The 20924-nt window shown below is 29.0% G+C and overlaps 1 protein-coding gene across 3 annotated transcripts in view; it reads right to left on the bottom strand.

Moving 5' to 3' along the window:
* The window catches only part of LOC107449127 (cell adhesion molecule 1), a 73804-nt gene that overhangs the window by 8336 nt on the left and 44544 nt on the right, over positions 1 to 20924 (bottom strand). For all 3 annotated transcript variants that reach the window (XM_016064567.3, XM_016064566.4, XM_043055345.2), the window contains exons 2-4: positions 10366 to 10512; positions 8495 to 8712; positions 1058 to 1193 (exon numbers count right to left, since the gene is read on the bottom strand). In XM_016064567.3, the coding sequence (XP_015920053.1) occupies positions 1058 to 1193; positions 8495 to 8712; positions 10366 to 10393 (382 nt within the window). In that variant the 5' untranslated portion in view covers positions 10394 to 10512. The remainder of the gene's footprint in view (positions 1 to 1057; positions 1194 to 8494; positions 8713 to 10365; positions 10513 to 20924) is intronic.

Raw genomic sequence — 20924 nt, 5'->3', positions numbered from 1 at the left:
GAAAAATTTAGAAAGGGTACTCAAAAGTTTGGGAAACACTGCCATAGGAGACAACTCGATATTGCACACACTGTAAAAAATTCCAGATCAAATTAAGGTAAAAAGTAGCTCTCAGGGTGCTAGTAATTTTCACGGTAAAATGAATTTTTACAGAAACATGTTACGGAGCAAAAAAGTCTGATATACCGTGATTTTCTAAATAATAATAACATTAACATCAAGAGTTTCTCGCATTAAATATGAGTGTAAAAATTATGGTATAATATTTTACGGTGAAATTGGATTTTAAGGAAAAACGGATTTTACGGATGATGCACCCAAATAGCCGGCACTGGTTCTAAGTTGCACAAAAAATATCATATCTGAAATGTTGGTGATTATAACTACTAAATTTAAAAAAAAGCATTGGTTATAATTTTTATGATATTTAATTACAGTTATTATAATATTTTACGTTTTATTTAGAAAGTGCCGTTTTAGAAAGTGCAATTTAGAGTTGTTGTTATTTCATAACATAAGTGATATTTTAATTTTATATCTTTTCATTTTTCAATTTAGTGATTATAAGTTATACAAGTTCACAAAAGCTTCAAAATATTACAGCTGCCAAAAATATTGTAATAGTCATAATATCACTCAGCACGCAATAAATTGTTCTATAACTGGATTCATTTACATAAAATGCAATTATAGTTTTTCTACAACTTATAAATTATATTAATATTTATAATACATTCATTTTATTAAGAAAATAATTTTTAAAAATCATCCAAAGATTACCAATTTTCTTGAAATATTTTAATTAATGATGCTCAATTCAGTTTTGTGGATTTCGTATCAGAAGTACTGGAATTGGAAAATCAAAATTTAGCCAAATCGATCGTTAGAGAAATGAAAATGATGCCTCATTTTCTTGTTGAATAGTAAGTTCAAATTTAAACAAAAATAATGATAAAAAATTAATAAACTAAAAAAATATTCTTGTTTAATCTTTAAGGTTCCTTGCGAGCAAAAAAAAATTGTTTTCAGTAATGGTATTTTATACAGTGCAACTTACTATACACGACGACATCTCTGTGAACTTGTACACAACCGAAATAAGGTTCATCCGCTGATACTTGACAAGTGTACTGTCCTTCACTCTTTAAGGAAAGGTTTCTGAGATACACAGTATTCTGGCTTGATTTTGACAACTAAATTAAAAGGTACAACTAAACAACTTTGACAACTAAATTAAATGCGTAAGTAAATAAAAGTCACATATATCATGTCTGTCAGGAAAACCCATCATTAAAATAAACAAACAAATGACACATTTTTTAAAAACAAAAAATTCAGGAACCTGACAAACAGAACTTTAACAGATCTAATTATCATTTATTCTAATGATCTAATTATATCTGAATTCATAAAAAAAAATTTACACTCGCTAGAAAGAGCTAAAATTTAACTCGCTGTATAAATTTAATTCAAAAAATTATATTTTTAGTCCAAAGTATTTCATCCTCATCCACACATTTATTAAATTGCGAGTAATGTATGTATGTCCTGCTTTGCTTTCCTACCTATTTTTACCCATTTTCATGAGGGTTTATTTTAAATTTTATAAATGCTTAAAATCAAACTGAATAGGAAAACTAAAAATATTTATGAAAATTTTTTTGAAAGGCATTTATTTAATTTTTTTTAATTAAGAAACATACTTTTTTTATTTTCAAAATTAATTACTGCAATTTAAGTATTACTGGAATTCAATCACACAAAAAAAGACAGCTATCAAATTCAACAAAAGCAGTCACTCAAATATTTTTGATGATTAAATTGACTTTATTTGACTTTTTTTTTTCTAAAAACATCCAAAATCTACTTAAACTCAACACTAGAAAAGAGATTCTTATTGTTTGGTTAAACTTTTGCGTTTCATAGTATTTTTTAATTATTAATATTAGCAAATGCAGTATAATGTTTTAATATTATTTTTCTAACCAGAGACAATTAAAAAAAATAATCGCTGAAAATATAGCAATGCTTCATGATAGCTGCCAGTTAGAAGTGATTTATAGCAACCACTATGTATTGGATAGCAAAAAAAAATCTCTCAAGATTTCTATGATTCCTAAAATTAAATATTTCCTTTGCATTAAAACCATGTTTTAACTACGAAATACACTGTTAGAAATTTCTCGGGAAAAAGGTTAAATAACATTTTATTTGTTATTTTACCATATTCAAACAAACAGTCACATAATCATAAATAAGATGGTATTCAAACTGTTAACAGTGAGAAAAAGCTTTAGTTGCTTTCACATAATATGGTTAAAGAACCAGAATTTTATGGCATCAACTGGGCCCATTGATGAAGCCACTTAGTTCTTTTCAGCCTTAGTTCCTTGCATATTATTGCCGAGCAGGCTGATCTGTCTATCTCATGACCGACAGAACGAGGGTTCGCATCCCAGCATTTACCCACAATATTTGCTCCATTCTCTTCAACTCATAAAGAATTTCTATCGCCCTGAACTCGACAATTTGCTACCCAGAGCTATTAGAATATGATACTCTCATCCACGCATAGTTGACAGCACCATGAAACTGCTCAACATAAAAAAAATCTAGTGATTCCCATCTCTTTGATAGGTGAAACAAGCAGCTAAACAAACTACCCACTTTTCACAGTTCATTTGAAAAAAAACACAACTCAAACACACACCAATGCCTATGATCTACCGAAAAGTCTAGCTCCATATTTTCACGTATAATTTATTGTTTACGGTTTTTAAAAACATGCTAAATGTAGTTGGTTAAAAAAACCATACAGTTTTATATCTATGGATTTTTTTTAAAACTATATAAGCTCTAAATGGTTTCAAAATCGTAAAGGTAAAAAATTATCTTTACCGAAAATTTTATCTTTACCTTAAAGCGGATGGACCGCTTCCATTTATTTGACCGTAATTTTAGAATAAAAATTCTAACAGTAATATTTTTGAATAAAATTGATTGTGGAGCTACAGGCAAAAGAAGTGCATTCGACAATGATGTTTCAAACTTGAGTAGAATGAGAAATGTTTTGTACTTGCATAATATAGGAAATCACTTTTATAGAATATTTTTTATATAGGATTACATCTTTTTTTTTTAATTTTTAACTGAGTGCATTTGAAATCCTAAAATTTATTAAAAAGAAAACCAGAAACCTCAATGAAATGCAAGCTTTCAAAAGAAAACATTACCTTCTGTTGAAACACGAAGATTTCAATTTTCAAAGCATACAATTTTCAAAGTATTAGTGTAAGCCACTTTGGCACTAGGGAACTAAAAAAGAAGAGACGTAAGAAAAGCAAGGGAAACTTGAGAAAGATTTTATTTATTTATTTTTTTTCTTTTGCTGTAAGCAAAGAGGAAAATATGAGAATAACTTTTCATTATGACTTAAGAAAGAGCCTGAAGTTCTCAAGTGTCAAAACAACAGAAAAAGACTTTTAAAAAGAAGAAAAAGAAAAGTGCATTATTTATGCAATTTAAGTTACCCCAAATTTACTTACAAATTTAATACTTTAAAGGAATAGTAGTTTCAAGTAAAGTTAAAAGAAGTTGAGAGAATTAAAGTTAATATAATTTGACAGGTGTGGGAATATTTCTATGTTTACTATTTTTACATATATTTTGAGTGGCAATATTTTCGATTTACTTACAAAAATAATATTTTAAAGAAATAGTAGTTTTAAGTAGAGTTAAAAGAAGTTGAGAGAATTAAAGTTAATATAAATTGACAGGTGTGGGAATATTTCCATGTTTACTAATTTTACATACATTTTGAGTGGCAATATTTTCGATTTACTTACAAAATTAATATTTTAAAGGATTAGTAGTTTTCAGTAGAGTTAAAGGAAGTTGAGAGAAATAAAGTTAATATAATTTGACAGATGTGGGAATATTTCTATGTTTACTATTTTTACATATATTTTGAGTGGCAATATTTTCGATTTACTTACAAAAATAATATTTTAAAGAAATAGTAGTTTTAAGTAGAGTTAAAAGAAGTTGAGAGAATTAAAGTTAATATAAATTGACAGGTGTGGGAATATTTCCATGTTTACTAATTTTACATACATTTTGAGTGGCAATATTTTCGATTTACTTACAAAATTAATATTTTAAAGGATTAGTAGTTTTCAGTAGAGTTAAAGGAAGTTGAGAGAAATAAAGTTAATATAATTTGACTGGTGTGGGAATATTTCTATGTTTACTATTTTTGCATATATTTTGAGTGGCAATGTTTTCGAGTTACTTACAAAATTAATATTTTAAAGAATTAGCAGTTTTCAATAGAGTTAAAGGAAGTTGAGAGAATTAAAGTTAATATAATTTGACAGGTGTGGGAATATTTCTATGTTTACTATTTTTACATATCTTTTGAGTGGCAATATTTTCGATTTACTTACAAAATGAATATTTTAAAGAAATAGTAGTTTTAAGTAGAGTTTAAAGAAGTTGAAAGCGCTCAAAAGCAAGCGCCCATTTTCAAGAATTGCCGTACCTGACTGAGAAGAAACAAAAGTGGTTTGAAATATAAAACGTAAAGTTACCGACGAAAATGAAAAAATAAAGGCGAGAAGCAAAGCAAAAAAAACCACGGTAGCCAAGAGAGAAAAGGATGGAGAGAAAAAAAAATAAGAAAAACCCCAGTGTCAGAGATGGGCAAAGCAGGGCTTGAAACAAGTCAACTGTTATTTCGAATTTGCATATTTTTGAAGCAAATGAAGTTTTTCATCTAGTATTATCTTATCAGTTTCTCGCAATTATTTATTTATTATTTTTAATTAAAATTATTAAAAATATGTAAATATCATAAAGGGAAATGAGGGAGTAATTTCTTAATCAATATGAATCGTGTTCTTAAGCAGTTACTTTTCATCCTTACCTCGTGAATCGTGATATAAAGTTTCGTACTTTCCATATCACTATTTTAAATTCAAGCACTTTATGAATATCACATCGTCTTCTAGTTATTTATAAATCTTACATCTTGAATCATTAATATAAGATTTATGAATCACGATTTATGATAAGATTTAAAATCATTCATATCCTTCATATTCACATTCATATTCCTCATTTATACTCCTCATTTATATTCCTCCCCTCATATCCATAGTACAAGATTTATGATCAACGATTCATGATAAGATTTACAATCATTCATATCCTTTCGATGTAGGAATTACTCGTAATAGTATTATTTTCCATCGTAAAGAAATTCCTTTATAAGAAACAAATTTGTATGAAATCCCAAAGAGCTTCCTTAGTTTTATTTTATTACAAGTGGGAGGAAAGTACTTGATAAACAAATGTGTCATATACTCTGGTATCTGGCCGAGAGCTCCATTATGTTTTTGTTTTGAATTTCTGGCTAATTCATTTACATATATATGTGATTTTTAAATCTCATATCGACATTAATCAAGTAATTAATCACGACGTCAATCAAGGATTCGTACATCTAGATCCATAAGCATAAGATTTATGAATCGTGTACACTATGTCATATTTCCGCAATCTATAAATTTCTGCAATGTATGAATTTATTTCAATTTTTAATGATTATAATATTTAAGGGATTATAATATACGAGAACATTTTGTAAACAGCTTCCTCAGATGTATTTCGCTGCAAGTCGGAGGGACGTTTGAAAACGAATCGCATGAGTGAAGGCTAGATGTATTTATATTATGAATTTTCGGACAATTCAGTTTTATTTATGTGATTTATGAATCACATGCCGCCTTTCGCGATTAAGTTATTTATGAATCGCATATCTTGATTCATATACATAAGATTCATTAACAATTTATAAAGACTCATATTCCCACAATGAATGAATTACAAGAAAATTAACATTGTTTACAATTATAAAGATTTATAATGTAAGAAAAAATTTTGTATAAAATTTTAAACATTATTCTCAGATATGCTTCGTCGCATATCGCTGGGGAGAGCTTGATAGATAATCTGGAATTGTATAACCATATTATGTTTTCGTAGTAATTTTCTTACTAATTTATCGGAATTTATGTGATTTATGAGTCTCAAGCCAATATTACACTGTTTGAATTTTCATTCAAAATTTAAGCTAAAATCTAAAATAAATGGTAGCAGTCTGATTATACAATTAACTGTAAAGAGTACGGTCAATATTTTTTTTTACTTTCACAGTTTTGGAACCGTTTACTAGTATGGTTAACAAACCACTTTACAACCAGCACGGTTTCAAAACCGTAAAAAGATTTAACCGGAGATTGGAGATAGGCTTTTTGTCAGGGAATGGACATTGGAATTAGGTTGCTGTTGAGTTGTGTCTTATCAAATGAACCGTGGAGTATGATTGTTTCTCCTATAGTAAGCGATAGGACATACTTAGACATTTTTTGTGTTAAAGTGCTGATATCTATGTATGAATAAGATAATAGCACTCTAAAAGTCCAGGGTAACAAAATAGAGAGGATAAGACACTGAAAAATCTTCAAGTGCTGAAGGGAATGGAGAAAATAGACTGGTGTCAACGGAGGGACTCGAACCATTGTTCTATCGGTTATGAGATCGACAGATTATCCTTCTCTACTACAATATGTGCTCAGCTGCAAGAAACTAACCAGCTTCATTAGGGAGCCCTAGTTGGAATGGTAAAATTCTTGTTGTTTAACCGTATTAGGGAAAAGCAGTTAATAAAAGATTTTTCTCACAGATAACTGTTTGAATACCATCTTATTTATGGTTATTTGACTGTTTTGCTTGAATATGGAAAAATATCATTTAAATATTGTTATTTAACTATTTTTTCCGAGAAGTTTCTAACAGTTCTTTTACGAACCAAAAATCTCGATTTATAAGCATAAGATTTATAAATCACGTGTATTAATTTGTATTCCTGTAATATGTTAATCACCCATAATTAGCATTTTTTTTCAATTATAATTGACTACCATGAAAGAAAACTTGTTATTAGTCTCGAACATCTTTCTAAAATATGTTTAGTTGCATGTCAGAGGAGCGATGAATAACCGAGTGTTCCATATGATCGGAAATCGAGTAATCGCGAAATTCCTTATATCTTTATAATCAATTTCGTTTAGTTCATTTTTTATTTTTAATAATTGTCTGGGAAGGAATCTTAATTTCTCAAAAAAAGCTCCGTTCTATGTTCTAGAAAGTTAAAAACAACATCAAAGGAGTAAACAATTCAAGGGAATTTTCTGAATATCTTTATAAAAGGATCACTGTCTAGAGGAAGTGTCAAATAGTTTGACATATCAAAGGGCTTTGTTTTTTTGCAAAGAATATTTGCATACTAGTAAAATATTCAAGAATTTTCAAACAAAACAGTCAATACGTCTCCTAACAGAAAAACAAAAATCATGTATTTTCGTATTATATCGTTAAAATTGCTTGAAAAACCAGCAATTGTTGATTTGAAAGAATAGTTGTACCAGTTTTTAAATTAAATTCATTATAAAAATAAATTATTATCATAAACCTAAACATTTTACATAGATGCAAATAGCTTCATCGGTTATATTTCGTTGAAAATCCTGAGAGAAGGCTGTTGGTTAACTTAACATGCCACATTATCTGATATCAGAAAAAGGGTTATATTATATTTTTATTTTAAATATTTATGTTTTCATTATGCCTATTCATTTATAATTAATGAATTAATGGATATAAAAACGTGTGATATGATTTACATACTATTCATGCGATTCATATATTAGTAATATTCTTTCATTAAATTTCATGTCGTTTGAGTTCATTATAAAAATGCACATTTAAAGACTGCTCCCAGAATCAATATTATATATCAAACTAAAAATATCAATCTTCAAACAAATACATTGTGACGCAAAAGTTTATAAGTTAATCAATAAATTTTCTCCAAATCGACGACAAAAATCCAATTCTTATAATCATCCAAAAGATATTTTAAAGCATATAGTTGTATTTTTAAAAAGAGTGATTGCATATTTCAACAAATCTATCAGTGTTCTCACAGTAAACTAAATTAAACTTCGTGATAAAGGGAAGATTAATGACATTTGTCAACTGTAATTATTTATGTAATTTTTTAAATTGGAAATCTATGCAATTGTACTCTTGTCACTTAAAGGCAAACACGATGAAGATATATTATTTTATTTCAACATTGCTTGAGTAAACATTGTTTCCATAATAAAATCTTCGTAATTTAAACTTGTAATTCAGGTTTTTTCAAATTATAATTAATACCTTAATTACCAAATACCTTTGTCTTCAATAGCAGTGATTGTATGCGTATCATAAAAAGAGCACGTGAAGCATATAAATAAAAGGCTCCATGAGCACACTTTTTTTCTAATTTGGTACACTTATTTATCAAATAGTGCTTAGTATTTTATAAAGTTACACACTTTTAAATTTTGAAATAGCGTTCAGTGAAATATTAAGGAAGCAAACTTACATCTATACTGATTCCCTGTACTGGAAAGGACATGAATTGTGGTGAAAGGCTCGGAAAGAATCTGAAAAATTCCACTTTATCTTTATACCATTTGACAGAATAAAGTTTTTCTTTTCCCAAATCGTAAAAACACGTTAAAATAGCTGAATCCCCTGGAACTACTAAAGAGGGTACTTCAAATCTTGTAATTTTCAGACCAACGCTTATAAAAGGCAAAGCTATATAGGATGATAAACAAAAAATATTGAATATTATTATTTGAATTATTTGCAATTGTATAATTTCAGTGAAAATGAAGAAAATATTTAATAATAAATAAAATGATAAAATATATATTTTTAGATATTACAGAATGGAATATGGAATATACTCATTTTTGAAGGATTATTGATGCTAGTAGATTTTGATTTAAGGCATTATTAGAAATACAAAGTTTTTTTTAGAATCTGAATGAAACAAACGAATTCCTATTCCGAAACTTTATATTGTACCAATGTACAATGAACCAAAAAATATATGTCACTCTAATTAACTTTTGTTCCTACTTTCAGATTTTTCTATACTATGTGACTTGGCGAACAACTTGGCCAAGCTATGTGACTTATACGACTTTTTTGTTGTGATCGGACCAAAGTAATGAGACTCTATTTTCCAGATTACTGATATCCCCAATACTTTGAAGGTCAAGGGTTCATGTGCACTAAATGAAAAAAATGTTTATTCGTAAGAAAATGTTTTCGTGTCCAGTTTAGTACCTTTAGATAGCATCTCCACTAATTAAAAAGCATACTTCAGGTTAATCTCACAAACCAGTAACATCGCATCTTAGTCCATTATATTATGACAATTAGACCAAAAATTATTAAGGTGTTTTCGTTTTCGTTTTGCATGTTGTACAAAAGTTTTAAAAAAAGTATTGCCATTATTAATTTTTGCTCTGATTAATTATCTGATTTTCTGAATCTGATTTCTGATTAATTATCTGAAATTCAAAATCAAAAAAGTACTTTTTACTTATTCTACATATTTAGACACATTTATATTTTTTGATTATCAAAACATGGTAGGTAAGTACAATATACACCGAGGAAAAGAGCATGGTCAGATCTAACAAAATATGGAACCATTTCCCGTGTTTCTGGCTATTTACCGTGACACCAAAAAGCTAGGTAATTTTTACTGAAGATTGCTTATGATTTTGGTAAAATTAGCAATAATATATTGTTTTATAATGCGTGTTGAAATTCGGTAAAGACGATAAAACTCGGTAACTTTATCATCATACCATAGAGCATGGCATAACCATGCATTCTGTTAAATTAACTTTTCATTTTTGAATTTTTACTAAATGTGTAATAAGGACAATAATTTTGAAAATCAGAATTTCCGGTTAACAGCTAACATATAAATAGTTTAAATACCATATATTTTAATTTTATTAGCTGGATTATGCATTTTATTTTTCAGAAATATCTTTGCGGAAACTTGATTAAAAAGTTTTCTTTATATGGCAGATATCGTCCCTATAGTTTTAGCCCACCTGCGAGAGAAGGAGCAAATTTTTTGCATACAGTCGAGTTCTAAAAATTAGTTTTCTAATCATTGAATTATGATAAAATAGCTTCTTTTTTTTTAACTTTTTTGATGCATTTTTCAACAACAATTGTATATCATAAAGGCCTTAATTTATTATATATTAATATCATACATAGATATTTTAATGTATATTTTAACATACAGTAGCAATTTACTTTAAAGTTATCCCATATCAAAATAATGTGATTCAATAATTTTATTCCCTGTGTAAAAAAGCTTTATACACATTTCTAAACTATATATGTCCTTTATTAACTATAAAAAAAGTCACTTACTTAGAAAGAAATGTATAGCGCTTATCATGGAGAAAATTGATACGTTTTTCTTCCTAATTACAAGAATTTAAATATCTGCCACTCGCTAACATTTTCTCTTTCATAAGCATAAATGAGCCTGTGTATGCTTCTTCCTTGGTTGGGATTCTGAAATGAAAGTAGACAATATATTTTAATCTAAATATATATTCATTTCTGCACTGCTAAAAAAATAGATACTCAAATATCACGTAACTTTCTTCGTTTTTGACAAAACCCTCTCTTGGTGCGAAAATGTCAAGCGAAAATGTCGTCAAAGTGATAAAATAACTATCGTCACTTCTTCGAGGAAACGAATTTCGTCAAAATTTAAGAAATATTCTGTCGTTTTATCCCCCCAGAGAAAAAAACTTCGAAGTGTATCTACTTTTTCTAATAAAAATTTCATCTTGGGCACCATATAGGTGCCATAATATAGGCGGCACAACACAACAAGGACAGATGGAACAAAGAGATGAATTGCACTAATGCTCTAAACTGGATTAGAACACCGGATCTTTCTGGTACAAGACAAACTCCTAGATCATCATACGGACCAGCTGGCTTTATTTGCTACCTTATTTCCGATTGTCTAATATTTAAGTCTAATATTTCGTCATTCTAGTTAACAACCTCCAACAATGCACTACAATGAGGTTTCGAATTAAGAAAACATTTTCGTACATCACGCCATTTCGTGACATGATGATTATCTAAATTAACGAAATACTGCTAAAGAATTGTTGAATCGCTTAAAAAGGAGATTTTTAGTTCTGTTGAAGAAAAAAGTTTTGCATTTTATGCGTTTATGAAATGCTTAAGCAGCGTAATCAATGCACAAGAAACGCGTAAAAATGCAATGTAACTCAGTATAGTATGAATTTATACTATAATAATACAAACCCTTTATATTTTTTATATTATTTCGAGGGTAAAATTGTTTGCGCAAAAACTGCGCAAAGGAAAAGAGAGTTTTGCTTTCCATTCATTGATCCATAAACAGTGGCGGAAAAATTCTAAAACAGAATAAAATAATCTAATCGATTTCGGATCATATCTTTTGCTTTGAAACTTTTTAAAAAAAAATACTGACGTTTATAGTCAATTTTCAGAATTTGTTTATTGAAATATTTCTGAACATACTTTTAAGTTTCAGTTTGTTACAGAACGTACGTAGAAGCTTATAACTCTAAGAAAATACAAACAATGTAATTTGTTGATCTTTTAAAGTTAATAGGATAATTTTATTAAATATTTGAATTGCATTGTCTGTACACATATATATTCCGACTAAATATTTCTTCAAAACTATCATAATAGTGATTAACAACTTTATCACCAGCAATTGAAAAAAATATTTTCTACTGCGTACTATAAATCATTCAAAATAAAGTTTTAAGGACTAATTAAATTGAAAATTTACATTTATATTGAAATAAGTACAGAATATTGTTGTCACTTTAATGATTAATATAGGAACTAATTAAATACAAATATTCGAATTAATATTATCTAATTTTTTTCAGCAAATGCATAATCTGTCATGATCGTAAGCACAAAATAAAAAGGTATCACTCCGAAGAATTTTCACAAACAAGAAACTGAATTTTCAGTTTTTGGTCAATTTTTGTTGTCGATATAAATAATATATTATCTTCAAATTAATTTTGTAAATTTCATTATGAGTTGCAGACACTTTGTGTCCCATATTTATAATATTTTGTTCGGTTTGATTCCAAATCAAGCAAAAAAAATTTTTTTTATTTAGCAATGCCCTTGATTTTTGAATTTTCTGTGGGTACCTCAAATTCAAGGCAAACCATTTACAAAAGTGTTAAAAATGTATCTTTTTTATAAATGAAGTACCTTTTTACAGATGAAGAAAATGCTTTAATGCATTTTGATTTAAAAATTTTCTTTATTAAGTTCTTTTTTTTTTTTTTTGAGTTATCCACCAAAAAGTGCTTTTTATTTTTTTATTCTTCGACATGACTGATAATTACTCTTATTTCTACTATATTTATGAACTCGTAATGCAATGTTACAAAAAATTGTACAGTGTGCCAAAATAAACGGACCACCCTGGACAAGTTTTGATCTAATAATTGGATCGTTCTAAGACCCCATCTAAATGGTTTGAGAGTGTGACCTTCAATATGCTAATTAATTTGTGCAGATGATATTTTAAGTTTCAAAATCAGACACAAAAACGTATTTTCTCTCAATAAACATACCTTTTTTACGACGAACTCGAATTTTTGACCCCCAAAATATAAGGGGTAACCGCAATCTGGAAATATTCTCCTAATAGTTGGGTCAGGAGAGCGACTCAAAGTTTGGACCCCCTAATGTTAATTTTATTTTTTGCGTATTTCGCCATATCTCGAGAGCTTTTTAAGCAAATTGAAAAAATTTTACCCACTGTTTAGAATTCGTTTATTCACACTGTTACATTCGTTTGCACACTGTTATTCGTTTGCACACTGTTTACATGGTTACCATGTAAAATTCACATTTTAATTTTACATGGTTTGCACGAAATCGGTTGAACAGTTCCTGAGAAATCGAGTTTTAAGCAATCAACTTTTTAAAAATTCGATTTTTCAGGAATTTTTCAATCAATTTCGATTATATTCTGCATTTTACCATGTAAAATAAATTAAATGCTGTAAAATTATGTAAACAATTGCAACTTTTTTCGGTTATTATTAACTAAAATAATAAAAAGAATAATATATTTACTAGAATTTATTTTTTTGCATAGAAATATCTTTGGATAATTAAATTATATAAATGTATGCAAAAAATTTTCAATTCACTTAAAGAATTCTCCAGCTATGGCGAAATACACAAAAAGTAAAATTAACATTAAGGGGTCAAAACTTTGGATCGCTCTCCTAACCATATTTCCCAGATTGCCGCAACCTCCTATATTTTGAGGGTCAGAAATCCAAATCAATCACAAATAAGGTATGAGAAAGTACGTTTTCGTGTCTGCTTTCGTAGTTTAAAATATCGTCTGCACTAATTACTTAACATATTTGAGGTCACCCCCTCGAACCATTAAGATTCAGTTCTAGATCATGAGGATCTAATCATTAGATTAAAAGTTATTCAGGGTGATCCGTTTTTTATTTTGTACACTGTACACTTTTCTAACAATAACATTATTTTCTTTAAGACAATAAAACTTTAAAAGAATTTGTGTATTTTATTGAAACAAAATATTCTTTTCTAGCTAAGATTTAAAAGGTTATATACTTGCATATGAGTGTTAGGACATTATTTTCTTTAAAACAATAAAACTTTAAATGAATTTGTGTATTTTATAGAAACAAAATGTTCTTTTCTAGCTAAGATTTAATAGGTTATATACTCGCATATTAGTGTTAGGACATTATTTTCTTTAAAACTATAAAACTTTAAATGAATTTGTGTATTTTATAGAAACAAAATGTTCTTTTCTAGCTAGGATTTAAAAGATTATATACTCGCATATTAGTGTCAGGACATTATTTTCTTTAAAACAATAAAACTTTAAATGAATTTGTGTATTTTATAGAAGCAAAATGTTCTTTTCTAGATAAGATTTAAAAGGTTATATACTTGCATATGAGTGCTAGAGCATTATTTTCTTTAAAACAGTAAAACTTTAAATGAATTTGTGTATTTTTATTGAAACAAAATATTCATTTCTAGCTAAGATTTAAAAGGTTATATATAATTAATTAAAAAGTATCATTAATTATCGAAATATGAGTCACTGCTGCAGTTACATCTAGCGCAATTTAAAGAACGCCTTTTCTGGTAGTGCACCTATTTAACAGCTATTTATTCAATTTGCATCTACTTATCAAAATATATATTCATTAGAGCAAAATATATTTTTCTAGCTAAGATATAAAAGATTATACAGAGACTGATATGTCAAGACTTAATTAAAAAATATCATTAATCACCGAAATATAAATCACTGCTGCCGTTACATCTAGCATAATTTAAAGAACATCTTTTCAGGTCGAGCATCTATTTCACATATATTCATTAAAACAAAATATATTTTTCTAGCTAAGATTTAAAAGATGATATAAACCATGAAGTGAGTCAAGATTTAATTAAAAAATATCATTAATCATCGAAACATAAATCACTGCTACCGTTTCATCGTGTATAATTTAAAGAACACCTTTTCAGGCCATGGATCTATTTCAAATTTTACTAGTGTTTTCGAATTAATTGTTCATACTTGAATCACAAATTATAAAATTACAATATAACAGTTAAAAGCTATTAAAACAAGAACATCAACTAAAGTTTAAATTGATATGCCAGATTTCACAATGGTATGTATTTAAACTCCTTCATAAACCTTTATGTCAGTAAGTTATTTCAATAAAAGGATTCCAGATCTAAGCTATTTCTATTTCAAAAGATGCACAGCTATTAAAATTTCGGCGACAATTAAGAGAACACCTCTGCTATTCATTAAAGTTCTTATTCATTAATTTTATAATTCAAAGTTAAGTTCACGTTTTAGAGATAAGTCACTATCTTCATTAATTATAAAGTGGTGCGTCAACTTCTCGGAAAATGAGAAAGGCTTTTGAATTGTAGAAACATTTGTACAAATTATCATTTATAAATGTTTCATACATATCAGTTTAAGTGTCATCTTTAGAACTGTTCTCTGTTTGTAATTGTATGAATTTAGAGTCATTATTTTGAGAATATTAAACGTAACTGTTAGTTTGCTGTATTATAATAAAAATTAAACTGCTTAAGGTAATAGATCAACAGATTATACAAAATAAAATAAGAAATCCTTATTTATGCATCTACATAAGACTAAAATAATTGTACAACATTTATTTTGAAAAATATTAATACCAGTGAAAAAAAAAGCAATGAAGTATTTTAAGAGTTAATTGATTTTAAGACATTAATAGCAATCCTCCAAATTATAAACTTCACAGATATTTCCCTTTTTTTAATACTTATTTACATCTTGAAACATGCACGGTGTTCCGGAATTACTGTCTTTAATATATATGTGGTATGATTCTCGAATAAAAGTCAAAATCATGTACAGTGCACGAAAAAAAAACGCAACTCCCAAAAAAATTTTATCAAATGATTTAATATTTCTGAACTGCTACTTAAACTCAATGATTTGAAGCGAAGACCTCAAATTTGTTAATTGTTTAGTGCAGAAATATTTTGTGAAATAGGATACAAAAACATACTATCTCTGAATAAACTTGCCTTTTGTTGGATAGATTTGGGTTTCTTACCATCAAAATATAATGAGCAGCCGTTATATGGAAAATATGGTCCCAATAATTTGGTCAAGAGAACAGCCAAAAATTTATATCTTTTAATGTTAAACTTAATTTATGTGTATTTCAATTTAGCTCAAGAACTTTTAAAGCAAAGTGAAAATTTTTTGCACGCAGTTATAAAATTTGTTTATCCAAATATAACTCCAAATGTAACCAGATTTTTTTAATATTATTTAATAATAGTCGAAACACTTTGAATTGTAAGGTTTACAATTTTTGAATGCATTTTAGATGACTTAATATTTTTTATGAAATCTTCGGAATAGTATAAATATGCGACTTATTAAAAATTTGATTTTTCAAGAACTATTTGAGCAGTTTCGTAAAAATATTAAGTCATCTAAAATGCCCGCTCTCCTGAAAAAACTATCGGGGCGCCGATAGTTTTCTCGGTTACCACCTGTATATTGAGAATAAGGAATCCATTGGAAAAAAAAGTATTTTTATTCAGAGAAAAAATACGTTTTTATGTTTTCTTTCGTAGCTGAAAATAGCGTCTGCACAAATTAATTAGCATATTTAAGGTCACCCACTCGTGAGTCTAAGTGCATGACTAGTGAGTCTAAGTGCATGAAAATCCTATAATTAGATCAAAAATTATTCAGGGTGTTTTCATTTTAATTTTTTTTTATTTTCTATTTTATTTATTTTTTTTGATAATTGTACACATGAAAAGTCAAAAAATAAAATCTAAATGACGAAAAAGAAAAAGTTTACAAATCATTATTGAGTGTTGAGTACGCAATTCTCAGAAGTATTAGTGTAGTATGTCTACCACTACGAAAGTACAATTTCAGTTCACTAATATTTAAGACATGTTAAATCGATTCTATGTTAGGGTACCTTTTCATAGATGAAGGATGACATTGTCGATAAGAACTCTCCCCACATTGGTGACCCGGACGTGATGTGAACACGGCCATGACTTAAAACACGCCTATTTCGATGGTCGGTCCTCATTGAACAGTTAACTTGCTACTTGTGACGGCTTCATTGTCTTCCTCACGCTACTGCTTCTCAATCTTCATCACAAACAACGTGCAAGGGACACGATCAGCCGCTAAAGACAACGCAGAAAAGACCATGACCGGGAATTTAATACAGCTCTCACGATCAGCACTCAAAAAGTACGGAGATCTTAATACAGCTCTCCCGACATGAATGAAGATAATGAAGATAAAACAAAGGAAAGTTACTGGCATATGAAAAAAGTGGGGGGAATGATAATAATAAAAAAATAACAAACAACTGGGGGAAGAAAAAAAAAGGATAAATTTTTTTTTTAAAAATCCAGAAAATAAAAGATATAATCTTCTCATCAGCCCACACGATTATATCAGCAAAAAGGAGTGCTTACTGATATTGTATCAATATAGCCAAAGCAAAATATGTGAATACAATAGTGTGAGGAGCACTCAAAAAAAAATTTTACAAAAATTACAACAAATAAAAGAGTAAAAGTAAGTAAAAATAAGTAAAAGTAACTGAAAGTAAAATAAGTAAAAATAAGTAAAATAAGTAAAAATAACACGTAAAAACAGAAAAAAAGAAAAGAAAAAAAGAAAAGAAAAAGAAAAAGCAGAATAAAACAAAACTTATAAAGCGAGTAGCGAATTCACATGTACTTACATGAACGGGAAATTTTTCAAGAATGATTTAAAAAATATTTTCGTAACAAGATTGCCAGACTGCAAAATATGAAAACAAAAGCGCAAATTGAGCGTAACTAGAGGAGTTTTGTTTTAAAGTGCCGTTCTTACTGCATTGCTGAAGTGNGAAAAACACATGTTTGGTACTGGTTTCATATTGAGTAAGAGAATAAGACCACTTCTGATTGATTTTGATTGCAGGACACCTAGACTATGCAAAATAAGGATAAAGGGCATTTTCTTTAACTACAGTTTTATCAACTTTCATGCTCCTACAGAGGACAAAGATGGCGCGGAAAAGGAGCTTTTCTACGAGGAGCTACATAGATTATATAATTCATGTCCTAAAAATGACGTTAAAATCTTTCTAGGGGATGCAAATGCAAAAATTGGAGTGGAAAAAGAGTTCAGGCCAGTGATTGGAGGGTATAGTCTTCATGATATTTCAAATGACAACGGAAAAAGACTCATAGATTTTGCTACAGATCATAATATGGTCATACCAAGTACAATGTTCCAACATAAAAGAATTCATAAAATGACTTGGAAATCTCCTAATGGAAATACTTACAACCAGATTGACCATATTTTAATTGATTCAAGACACAAATCGGATATACTGGACGTAAGATCTTATCGTGGGGCAAACATAGATTCCGATCATTTTCTAGTTCTGGCAGAGGTTAGAGCCAGAATATCAAATATTCGTAAAGCTCGCGGAGAACGTCTGAAAAAATATGATGGTGAACAGCTAAAAAAAGAGACTACAAGAAAAAAGTTCCAGGAACAAATTGAAAGGAGGCTTGAAGTGACTGATGATTCTTCAGAAAGGGATGATGTTAACAGAGAATGGAATGTTATTAAGAGAGCTCTTATCGAAACAGGAGACCAGGTTGTGGAAAAGATCGAGAGAACCGGAAGAAAGGACTGGTTTGACAATGATTGTTTTATGGCAACTTATAAAAAGAATGAGGCTTATAAAAGAATGATAAGTTCAAGGCATGCAAGAAATGCTGAAAATGCTTATAAAGAAGCAAGAAGAGAAGAGAAGAAGATCCATAAAGAAAAAAAGAGATTATTTTTCGAAGATCTTTTTGAAAATGTTGAACATTTAAGGGGATCAAGGGAAAGCAGAGCTTTCTTTCGAGAAATAAACTTGGGTCGCAAGGAATTCAAGCCAAGAACAAACTCTTGCAGAAGCAGGGAAGGAACGATCTTAAGCGATAGAGAAGAGGTGCTGAACAGATGGAATGAACACTTTGACCATCTGTTGAATGGTGATGAGGAAGAAGACGAGATAGCAATAGACAATTTACAGATGCATAACCAAGAAATGGTTACACCTCCAACGTTGGAAGAGGTCATCATGGGAATTGACAAATTAAAAAACAATAAAGCTCCTGGCCCTGACACCATACCATCTGAATTAATAAAAGGTGGGGGAATGGAGGTTGCGAAGAAAATATATGATCTATTACTAATTATATGGGAACGGGAAGTAATCCCAGAGGATTGGAAAATTAGTTTGACTTGTGTAATTCATAAAAAGGGAGATGTTCTTGAATGCTCAAACTATCGAGGAATTAACTTACTTTGCACGAGCTATAAGGTATTCTCAAATATTTTATTCAATAGACTTACTATGTTTTCAGAGGGAATAATAGGAGAGTATCAAAGTGGTTTTAGAAGGGGAAGATCAACTACTGAGCAAATTTTTACCATTCGGCAGATATTGGAGAAAACGAGAGAATTTGGAATTGATTTGCACAACCTGTTCATTGACTTTAAAACCGCCTATGATAGTATTAACAGAAAAGCTCTGATCATGGCAATGAGAGAATTTAAAATACCAGAAAAATTGGTGAGATTGATTAACCTAACACTAAGTGAAACTAAAATCATGGTAAAAATACAGAATTGTTTATCAGAGCCATTAGAAATAAAAAATGGTGTGCGACAGGGAGATTCTTTAGCCTGTCTCCTCTTTAATCTAGCATTAGAAAAGGTAATAAGAGATTCAAAAATCAATAACAGAGGAACTATATTTAATAAGTCAATACAATTGTTGGCTTTTGCTGACGATATAGGAATTATTGCTCGAACACCAAGAGCACTTGAAGAGGCCTTTATTTCTTTAGAGAAAGAGGCCCTGAAGATGGGTCTAAAAATAAATGAAAATAAAACTAAATATATGCCTTGTACTAAAACAGCCCACAGGAGTACCCATCTAAAAATTGGGGGACATTCATTCGAGGTAGTGGACAGCTTCACGTATTTAGGCTCTGAAATAAATAACAGGAACGATGTAACTGCAGAAATACGAAAGAGAATCACAGCAGCAAATAGGTGCCTTTATGGATTAAGAAAGTTTTTAAGATCAAATGTAATCAAGAGAAAAACAAAGCTGTTATTATTTAAAGGCCTCATTAGGTCAGTTTTAACATATGCTTGTGAAACATGGACATTGACTCGTGCAGATGAAGAAATGCTGAGCATATTTGAGAGAAAGATATTACGGTGCATTTTTGGAGGAATTAATAAAAACGGTCAGTGGTTAAGAAGATCAAATTTAGAACTCTATCGATCATATAATGAACCAGACATCATAAGATTCATTAAGGTCCAAAAGATAAAATGGGCAGGCCACTTAGTAAGAATGGAAGAAGACCGTATTGTGAAAAAGATTTTTGATGCCCGGCCGACAGGAACACGTAGAAGGGGCAGGCCAAATCTCAGATGGCTAGATACCCTGGAGAAAGATTTATCTATATTAAAAATAAAGAATTGGAAGTCCATTGCCAAAAGAAGGACAGCTTGGAAAAAACTACTGGAGAAGGCCAAGGCCCATCCTGGGCTGTCGAGCCAGTGAGGAAGGAAGGAAATGCTTATTCATCAAAAATTTATAAGGTTTGTAGGGAAATATGTTCATAAAAAACAATATCTTTATGTCTTGTATCTTGATTTAATAAGAAAAATTTACCTGTTTTTACAAGAAACTTTACCGGCGAAAAATGATATATTTGTTAGAAAAGAAGTTCAATCATAGTCGATGCTGATATTGAAGTTTTAAAATAGTTTTTCAGCTGTATAATCTTAATTAATTAAAGTTATAAATATTATTCTGCTTTAGACGAAGATAATTATTTCACAATTGTGTAAATAGTTGATAAATTTTACGTATTTTAATTTATGCATAAATAAGTATTTTAAGAATTATTTACTCAACAACTATATTTTTAGAGGTATACTGTGTTACTTTTTCTTCATCTAATTCAGCACTGTAATGTTTAAACATGACTTTCAAAAGTTCTTCTTTTTAAAAGTATTTTTCGGAGTAAAGATGATTTCTAATTAATTAAGAGATAACTCAATGATAATTTTACACATTAAACAGAAATTTATTCATTTTTAATTTATTTTATCCACAAAAGTATAGTTTTCAGAAAACTTCTTCTTTTATCAAAATTATTTCTATATTAATAATTTTCTTATAATTTGTTTTAAGAAAACGTTGTTATAAATGCATCGATTATTTATAGATTTACAAATAATT

The sequence above is a fragment of the Parasteatoda tepidariorum genome, chromosome 5 (genome assembly GCF_043381705.1).
Source record: "Parasteatoda tepidariorum isolate YZ-2023 chromosome 5, CAS_Ptep_4.0, whole genome shotgun sequence".
Classification (NCBI taxonomy): Eukaryota; Metazoa; Arthropoda; class Arachnida; order Araneae; family Theridiidae; genus Parasteatoda; species Parasteatoda tepidariorum.
Note: the sequence above shows the minus strand (reverse complement) of the source record. Positions and strands in the feature narration are given on the sequence as shown.